Consider the following 9692-nt stretch of genomic DNA (forward strand, 5'->3'; position numbering starts at 1 on the left):
GGCGCCGGCGCGGCCGAGAGCGGCGCTCCGCGCGGGGACTGGCTCTTCCGCAGCCATTTTCTGTCCAACCACACGGCCGTCTGGAGCGGAGAGCCAACCAGGCCGCATTGCAGGTTGGTGCCGGGCTGCGGCCAATGATCGCCAGCCGAGGTCTCCGCTGCCTCGAATGGAAATGTCCGCCCCGGACTCGTTTTTTATTTGTTGCCTCTCGGAGAGCGATGTTAGGAGCAGGAAGTGCGAGGCGAGGGGAGATCGTGCAGTTTGTTTGTGTGCGAGAGCCGTGCGCCCTGCGGGCCGGGCCGGGCCGGGCCGTCTCTCGCCCGACGAGTATCGGACATGGCGGGGCAGTAGCACCCCAGACCTGCAGGCATGCCTCTCAAACGGAGAGCAGCCGGGACTGGCGACCTGGGGGTTAGGTGGCGACTCTCGCCTCCCGAGCCCCGGGGTTGTGCTGTGCCTTTGTTTTGGGGGGGGTACCGGCGGCGGTCCCGGTTCGGTGGGCGGTCACCCCGCCGAGCGCAGGGCCGCCCGTTGTGTTGTGTTTTTTTTACCGTGCGCCACTGACGGGCGGGCGGACGGTCCGAGACGGGTTTAGGCTGCGGGGGCCGAGTCTCTGACGAGCGACCCCGGGAACAAAGGAGCGCTCGGTTCGGTCTGGTTTGGTTCGGTCCGGGCCGGCTGGGAGGAGGTGGGGGGGCGGCATCTCGGCCCGCAGGCCCCGGGAACAAAAGGACGGGCGAGCTGGCGTCTTCCAGGAGAACCGAAATATGTGGAGCGGAGAGAGGAGGGAAGTTGATCTGTTTCCGAGAAGGAATATTTGAATTGCAGTACAGCTGACTTGACCGCAGCGTCTGCTATGTTGGCCCCTGCTTCGCTGTCTGGGCTGGTTCGCGTTTGCCTTCCTCACCGGCTGCAGATGCCCCTCTGTGTGCGGGTCATGGCCCCTGTAACAGCCCCGCTGCCGAAGAGCCTGTCCCGCTGTTCTTCAGTTGCTCGTAGCGCTGCAGACGCCGATACTGTTGACCCGTTCACCAGTTACTGTTCGAGCCCGGATCCCCCTCCACTGACATCTGCCCTTGAACCTGTGTGACGTGTGGTTTGCCCAGTTCCTAGAGTTAAGACCCGGTTTATCCCCAGAGTAAACTAGACGTGTATTTTAATCGACCAAACTCTTCGTTGCCAATGCTGAGAATGTCACTGGTGCAAAGAGAACATCACAGGCTGTATGAAGGAATCGGAGAAAAACTCAAAGGCAGTGTGTGAAGGGGTGTGTGTTGTACAGTGTGAGTACTGGTCCTGTGTGGTCATAGCTACAGTCAGTGGGTGAAGGGGTGTGTGTGTTGTACAGTGTGAGTACTGGTCCTGTGTGGTCACAGCTACAGTCAGTGGGTGAAGGGGTGTGTGTGTGTGTTGTACAGTGTGAGTACTGGTCCTGTGTGGTCACAGCTACAGTCGGTGTGTGAAGGGGTGTGTGTGTTGTACAGTGTGAGTACTGGTCCTGTGTGGTCACAGCTACAGTCAGTGGGTGAAGGGGTGTGTGTGTGTTGTACAGTGTGAGTACTGGTCCTGTGTGGTCACAGCTACAGTCGGTGTGTGTGTTGTACAGTGTGAGTACTGGTCCTGTGTGGTCACAGCTACAGTCGGTGTGTGAAGGGGTGTGTGTGTGTTGTACAGTGTGAGTACTGGTCCTGTGTGGTCACAGCTACAGTCGGTGTGTGAAGGGGTGTGTGTGTGTTGTACAGTGTGAGTACTGGTCCTGTGTGGTCACAGCTACAGTCGGTGTGTGAAGGGGTGTGTGTGTTGTACAGTGTGAGTACTTGTCCTGTGTGGTCACAGCTACAGTCGGTGTGTGAAGGGGTGTGTGTGTGTTGTACAGTGTGAGTACTGGTCCTGTGTGGTCACAGCTACAGTCGGTGTGTGAAGGGGTGTGTGTGTTGTACAGTGTGAGTACTTGTCCTGTGTGGTCACAGCTACAGTCAGTGTGTGAAGGGGTGTGTGTGTGTGTTGTACAGTGTTATTACTGGCCCTGTGTGGTCACAGCTACAGTCGGTGTGTGAAGGGGTGTGTGTGTGTTGTACAGTGAGTACTGGGCAGTATGTACAGTGTATGCATAGCACACTCTTCTGTTTTAATCACAGGGGGACATGCCCTGTACAGCGTGCACTATCCTTTTTCTCAGAATTTCTAAATTGGTGTGTACCTGACAGATGTCGTACTAGAAAAAAGAGTTAAACCTTAATCATAGCCACATGTGTAAAGGGCTGTTAGAACATGAAACTTTTAGAGCTGTAGGACTTCCAAGTAAAAAAACAACAAAAAAACACTAGGAATGTAAATGGTTAGAACATTAATAAGAATGATTTTGCATTTTTCAAAAAAACAAAGATGTGAGCATTTACTTATTGGGTCTATCTAGTCCTATGTGTGTTTTTGTAATGATTTAAAATCATGATTCTAATTGGTTTTGAATGTTTTTTTTTAGATGGATGGGGATAGTTCAACAACTGATGCCTCCCAGTTAGGTATTACTGGAGAGTACATGGCTGGAGGTCACTACGTGCTGCAGTCTCAAGAGGGTAAGAACTCAGCTGATGCCTCAGCTTGTCTCTGAAATAGTTCTGCTGTAGTATTGATTCTTAGCATAGGAACAGGAAAAGAAGGGGAACAGGAATCTCCAGTGGTTTTAAAATCTGTGGTTTTACAAATCGTCTGCTGTGCAAGCAAGTGTTTGGTCTAAGATAAGTGTTGCAAATCTACATGTGATAGCTGAAAGATGGGTTTCTTTCACCTGATTAGTGCTGGTCCTAGACCATTTTACTTCAGTGGTGATGTAATTCAAGATAAGTGCTCATCGGGGTGAGAAACCTGCCCTGAATGTTTCAACTCTTTGTTTACCAGCTCATCAGCCATTTACTCCTTAAACCAGAAGAACATTCTTTATGTCAGTGTGAAAAGTTTTGTAGTGGATGGCTTAAAAACAGTATTTTAATTTTAGTGCTTTTCACAACATAAAGTGAAGTACAAATAAATGCTTAAAACATTTCATAACAGGAAAAATCAAAGGCACAGACCTTTCATATTTCTTATTGAACTAAAAGTAAATAGTTCAGGTGGGTAGCTGCGTCAGCATGCGTAGACTGCGAAGGAACAAGTAATAGGTTTATTCCATGCTGAAAAAAAGAAAAGAAAAAAGAGAATACAACGTTTTCTCCACGGCAAGAAGGCTCCACGGCCGAAACGTTGTTCTCTTTTTTCTTTCCTTTTTTCAGCATGGAATTAACCTATTACTTGTTCCTTAAAAGTAAATAGGTATGGTGTAAAAAAAAAAAAAAAAAGGTGTTTGAAAAGCCCCAGTCTAGATATTGTGGGTTTGAGCCAGGATCCTGTCACCAGCTGTGCACAGAGGGCAGAGTGCCTTCAGGCTAGGGGTGGGGTTGCTTGCTCAGGGCTGTCTTGGCTCCTGTGACTTGCCAGGACCCTGAGTGTTGTCAGTGAGAGGTGGACTAGTTTGTACTAACACAGGGGCGCTAAGCTTCAAGACTTCAGGGTGAGCGTGTTGGAGAGAGCTGTCTGAATGCTCTATTGTCTCCTGCACTGGGGGCGATAATAAAACATTAAATCTGTTGATCGGTATGGAGCAATTTCTTTAATTCTGCCTAGTTATTTTATACGACCATCTCAAGTGTATAACCTATTTTAATGTAAACAAAGGTATAACATAAGAATAAAATACATTTACTATCAAGCAGAGGTGTCCTTTTCTTGTTTACTTGGAACCTGCAGTTTATCAGGGAAACTGCTTAGTACCTAAAGTCCTCCAGCCCCCCAGAGGCCTGGAAGGATGTTCCCCTAAATATTTTAGTAAGTATATGCACTACAGGTCTGGTTGTGGGCTTGAATTCAATGTGACGGAATGGCAGTAACCTGGTTAAGTGGTTGGTTAGCCAGTAGGTGGTGAGCAATAGTATTGTGACTTGGGGGCATTGTGCTATAGGAGTTTCTGGATATGTTTCTCTGGTTCGATCTGGCCCACCTGTGGTGTGTTAATTCAGGTGTGGCGTACCGCCTGATCAGCTGTAAACTTGTAAGCTTGTAAATGATGACTGCAGTGCGTCACCCATGTGGCTTCTGCACCTCACGAGAATACAGGTGTCCCCTCCTATGCGTCTGGAGCTTCAGGGCTGGGAAGTACTTAATTATTCATTACTCCTGTAGGATAGTCAGTCCCCTCTTTGTGTCTCAGCTCACGGGTTTGACCTCTGCACGTGCACAGGGAGATTGAGGAGGTACAGGTCAGTACTTCTCACCTGCCCTTCCAACGAGCCTTTGATATTTTAACATTTTTTCACAACGGTGGTTCTCAAACTTCCTGGAGCAAGTTACACCTGTGATCCAACCAAGTACCACCTACAAGTCATCTTCTCGTAGGAACTGCAGAAAATCTCAGTGCACGCACACATTCATACACACGTCTAATAAAAATAGCACTGAACACTTAGTTAATTTGGATCGTACCGCCTTGTAGCCGTTTTCCGATGCGTGCTAAAACTAGCAGTGCTGTCTGTGTCAGGTTCAGCAGCATAGCTGGTGTCGGTGGCAAATGTATAATCCTCCCCTTTTTAAACAGGTGTGCGTGATCTATTGGAGCCGGCGTCAGTACTCTTGGTGTCTGTTCCTTTCAGCCATGACATAAGACTTGGTTTTTGCGAGGTATTCATTTTCGATCACTTGTTCTGTTGGCGAATGTGGCGCTGAGCTGTGTCTCTGAAAGCTCGAGAGGAGTAGGAACACTCAAGTATTAGTGCGCGCTGTATCAATGTAGCTATGTATGAAGGCTGCGTATTTGACACAAACTTATTTTATTAAAATATGAAAACCCATCTAAAGCTTTCTGAAACAGATTAAGTAACTTACTGATGAAAAATGTACATAATTTTTAATTCAAGTTTTAATTCCCGATTTTTCAGTGCACACAACAAATTTTCAGGTTCAGCTCAGAAATAAACTGGCTAGAATTTGATCATGCATTCGGCTCCTTTTAACAAGTCACGTTCCTTTTGTACAGTCTGTCCATAAATTTGTTTCTTGGGTTCCTGGTGGATCTGCTGAGAGCTCTTTGCAGGGTACTCAACTTGCAGCGGGGAATTCTTGCAGGTTGTCTTCTGCTGGTTAAAGAAGAATCACATCAGGGAAGACAAGCTCAGCCTTAAAGGGAAAAGAAAGCTCCTGATACACTAAGTAGTGACATGCTTTCTAATCTATGGGAAAGATGCTGGAGGAGAAAGGCTAGTTGTGCTGTGTATGGTTTTCAGCTTGATTTACCATGTGAGTGTGACGGAAAACCTTTTGCTTTCCTGGGGAAGATGATGGAGACGAGGGGATGAACGACCACGAGGATGGCAATGGCAGCAAAGATGGCTTCAGAGAGCAGGACATCTACCTTCCGATTGCCAACGTCGCCCGGATCATGAAGAACGCCATCCCGCAGACCGGCAAGGTACCCCGCCGCCTTCCCCAGTGCCGCTGCTCTCGTTTGAGTGCCGTGAGAGTTTGAAAAGCCTGGCTCTGGGCTGTCAACCCGAGCCTTCCTTCTTCTCGAAATGCCGTTAGAAGTAATCGAGGCTTTGAGAAGTTCAGTTTTTAGTTAGCTTTGCATATCCACCAGTGTTCACTCAGAGCATTCCCTGACTCCAGGTTTGTGCAGAAGTAAGGGAGCTCATTTGCCCCAGTGTGTCTGTCGTCCTGGAGGGCACAGGAGGGCCGTGTGCCTTTCGGGCTGAGGCAGGGCTGTCGGTCCGCTGTCCCGCTGGGTCAGGGTATAGTGGTGTGAAGCTTGCCCGGCGCTTCTCACCGAGCTCTGCGACGTCTTTCTTGGCTCAGATTGCGAAGGACGCCAAGGAGTGTGTGCAGGAGTGCGTCAGCGAGTTCATCAGCTTCATCACCTCGGAGGCCAGCGAGCGGTGCCACCAGGAGAAGCGCAAGACCATCAACGGGGAGGACATCCTGTTTGCCATGTCCACCCTGGGCTTCGACAACTACGTGGAGCCGCTCAAGCTGTACCTGCAGAAATTCAGAGAGGTGCTGTGTTGATCTTGAGCTGTGATTAAGACAAACAGATTTACTGTCTGAGGGGTTTAGTTCGTTATCTGCCAGTGGTAGTTAAATTTTCCACCCTTCTTGCCAAGAGCTGATGATGGTTTATGTTGCATCACTCATTATCATCAGAGGTTGTTCTTACATTTTCCATCTGATCAGACTCTCCTTTCCCAGTCGGATATTTTTATAGCTCCAGTTCTTTCTTCTCCTGTGCATTTCCATAGAACAGCATATATATCAATGCACCGATCTAGAAGCTAAGGTTTGCAGTAACTGAGAAGTGGAAGAAGACCTTCTTTCCCAGAGAGAAATCAGGTTTGGTACAGGAGAATGAAAGGGCAGAATGTTGCTGGTGATGAGGGACAAGATTAATGCTGAACTGAAGAAGAGACAGGGCAGGGCAGCAAGGGGTGAGTGTTTTTGAGGAGGAACGCACATACCTTTATTTGCAGGACAAAACAGGAAGTCCATCTCCACTCCCCTCTTCTATAGAGTCGCACACCCTGAACATCCTAGTGGATACCGATCTATTGCATCTTCACAGGTGATACATTCCAGCTGTGATCAGTACAGCTTCCTGGCCTGGAGGCAGGTCAGGAGGCTGGGCGAGTCGCCAGTCGGGTTGGGGTGTCCTGTACGCAGAACGTGTGGTTCGGTTCCTGGAGTGAGCTGAGGAAAGCAGCATGCAGACAGAGAAGCAGCAGCAGCAGCAGTGTGGAAATAAAACCTCCATGTTCAGTAGAAGGGAGAAATTTGCTTAATGTGTAATTGCTTGTTGTACAGCCAGTTAAAGAGTCGAAAGTAAATAAAACAGCATTACTAGTATGCGATTTTTAAATTTAACCTTTCGGGGGGGGACACAATATTACAATGTACATTACGTCATTGAGTGCAGACAGTGAAATGATTGATGTTTTGACAGGGAGAAGACAGAATGAGAAGGAGGGATCTTTTTTGGAAGGTCAGGCACGTAGACTATTGAGAGCCGTGCTGGTTGAGCAGGAAAGCAGAACGCAGGAGTTCAGACTGGTCACACCTGAGGCCCCATTGAATCCCTCCAGTATAGGAGGGCTTCGTGAGATGAAGGCAGCTTGATAAGTTCTATTGTCAGTTCAAGTGGGGGGAAAAGTAGTTTTGAAGTGTCTAGATTTTTAACATCCTGTCGTCTCGCCTTCTGTGTACAAGATCTTGACTTGGTGTAAAAGAGTAACATTTCTGTATTACCAGTTCTTATTGCAATCGGGGTGCTCTCTGGAAGCAGACCTTCTGAACACCAGGTGTCTTCAGAAGGATTTGTGTGGCTCTTAGTGTTCCAGTTTCCACAGCTCTAACTGTCCAGCTAATCCCAGGAATATTCCTGTGCAGGTACTGGGTAGCTTCTAGTTAAGATGGCATTTTTAATACAGGCTGGAGCTAGTAGGTACCCCTGTTAAATTCTAACAGTGATTTGTACAAGTTCATCTGAGCAACCCCTCCTTGAGTCAGCATGCCGAGTCCCAGGATTGCTGGGCAGCACGTATAGAGGGTTCTGCAGTATGTCTCTGAAGAGCTGGTAACCGTGTGTCTGAACTGTGACGCATGTTGGGTTATGTTCTGTGATACCGATGTTTTCCAGGCGATGAAGGGAGAGAAGGGGATGGTAACAACTGTGTCTGTGAACGACAGCCTGGGAGACGAGCTCAGCGAAGAGTCTTTCAGTGAGTGTCTGTCCGGCCTTTGCTGTGCTTTGGAGTCCATTTATTATTTGTGTTGTTAGACACCTTTCAGAAAGGCGACAGGCAGTATGGTGCTGTAACCAATTTGGTAACAACTGGTAATTGATGGTAGGGTTGGAAATAAACCTTGTCAAAGCCCATGCAGAGCACATATACAGGAGCCTTTGTAGCAGCAGCAGCTCTGCAGAAACCCCAGGCGGTAGAGTTCTGCTGTGATCACGTCTTGGACTGCAGATTTCTTTTACACAAGCTTCAAGAAACAACCTAGAATGAAGCCTGACACCTAATCTTTACCTTCAGAAAGTGGGCATGATGTCACTGTGTAGTCCAGTTGTGGTTAATTGAAAACTATTTACATATATCCACAAAATGTGCATTTAATACAGATAATAGCCAGGAAGTGATTGGTGCTGCTTAAATTATTTGAAGTGGACTGAAACCTAATGTAGCTGTGCTGCAAACTGAAGAAAAGACTGAGAGGACAAACCAAGTGTTATTCCAGGGTAGAACTGTCCAAACTGTTACTCAGAGTGAGATTAGAATACAGCTGTATATATTAACTTGAAATGGCAAAATATTTCTAGGCACTTCTTGTTAGACATATTTAAGGAAATTTTCAACTCTAACCATACGGCAATATAATCAGAAATGGCAAGTTCAAATACCAGCAGATGAGAAATGCACAGTTGCACAGTGTGTCAGTTGAATTGACATTCAGTAAAACTTCCCTTTTTCAGCAAACCAGTTACCTGCAGGACTGATCACTGCAGACGGCCAGCAGCAGAATGTCATGGTGTACACCACCTCATATCAGCAGGTAAGGGTCGTGCCTTTCTCTCTGCAGACACACACAGCATCTCAGTGTAAAAAACGTTATCATTAGTATGCTGTGGCTTGGCTGAATACAGACCCCAGTCCTCTTGGAAAATTGCTGGTTGAAACTATGGGATTTGATGTGTTTGTATATGGGCGGGAGCTTGCTTCTACCCAATAAATTCGTATATTCTTTTTGTGTGTCTTAACTGGACAGACCAGGGTTGCCTTGAGCAACACAGCTAACAAGGACAAGGCAACTTGTGGAGAGTTTGTTTTAACTTGCCAGTTCTGCAAGGGGACCAATTGCAGTGAAATCCAATTGTTTTCAACTAACCTTGTAGTTTGCAGTTACACTTCTCAATGAAACTTGTGGGTGCAATGGTACGATATCTGAAGGTGCAATTTCTTTTCCTCCTGCAGATTTCTGGAGTGCAGCAGATCCAGTTTTCATGATCTGACACTTTGTGATTTGACCATGAAGCTTCAGCTGGCTGATTTTGGGAGGGTCGCTTTTTAAAACAAGATGTTACTGAGGGAAGGGCAGGTGGTGGGGCTCTGTAATATATATTTAAAACAGAAACAAATTACAAAGTAGGTGTAAATGTAAAATTGGGGTTAATCTGATCGTAGGCTTTTAGAAAACCCTGATAGATTAGATTGTGAAGTTTTTTTTTGTACATGAGCTCTTAAGAGCAGGAACACTGCAGAAATAAAAAAAACAGAGCATGTGCAGAGGAGTTTTGTTGACTCCTTTATTTTTTGTGTAAAAATGAGGATTTATCCTTGCCTGAACAGCAGGGGAATCGGTTCTTAATTTCATATTGAATCGTGTTACTCTTTTTATAATTTGAGTAAAAAATACTATTATGTGATTTCATGTTAATTCTTTTAATAAAAACCGAGTCTTAAAGTCCTTGTAATAGATCTTTGCTTCATTTCAGTGTAATTCCTTCGCATCAGCTGGATGTGACATTACTTTCCTCTAATGCTGAAAGGTGAAATTATGGAGTGCTAAAGCTGCCTGTGGCAGAAGAGCCCGCTGTCCAGCCTCTGGGCTCTTGCTGG

General features: G+C 46.7%; 1 protein-coding gene across 1 annotated transcript; it reads left to right on the forward strand.

The window, feature by feature from the left end:
- The first annotated feature begins 12 nt into the window (after window positions 1-12).
- LOC102693092 (nuclear transcription factor Y subunit beta) lies at window positions 13-9540 on the forward strand. The gene is made up of 7 exons (XM_069192896.1): window positions 13-113; window positions 2483-2576; window positions 5364-5497; window positions 5881-6078; window positions 7712-7793; window positions 8549-8628; window positions 9048-9540. Exons 2-7 carry the CDS (start codon window positions 2483-2485, stop codon window positions 9078-9080), a joined length of 621 nt encoding a protein of 206 aa, XP_069048997.1. The 5' UTR covers window positions 13-113; the 3' UTR covers window positions 9081-9540.
- The last annotated feature ends 152 nt before the right edge of the window (window positions 9541-9692 follow it).

Source organism: Lepisosteus oculatus, chromosome 7 (assembly GCF_040954835.1).
Source record: "Lepisosteus oculatus isolate fLepOcu1 chromosome 7, fLepOcu1.hap2, whole genome shotgun sequence".
NCBI lineage: Eukaryota > Metazoa > Chordata > Actinopteri > Semionotiformes > Lepisosteidae > Lepisosteus > Lepisosteus oculatus.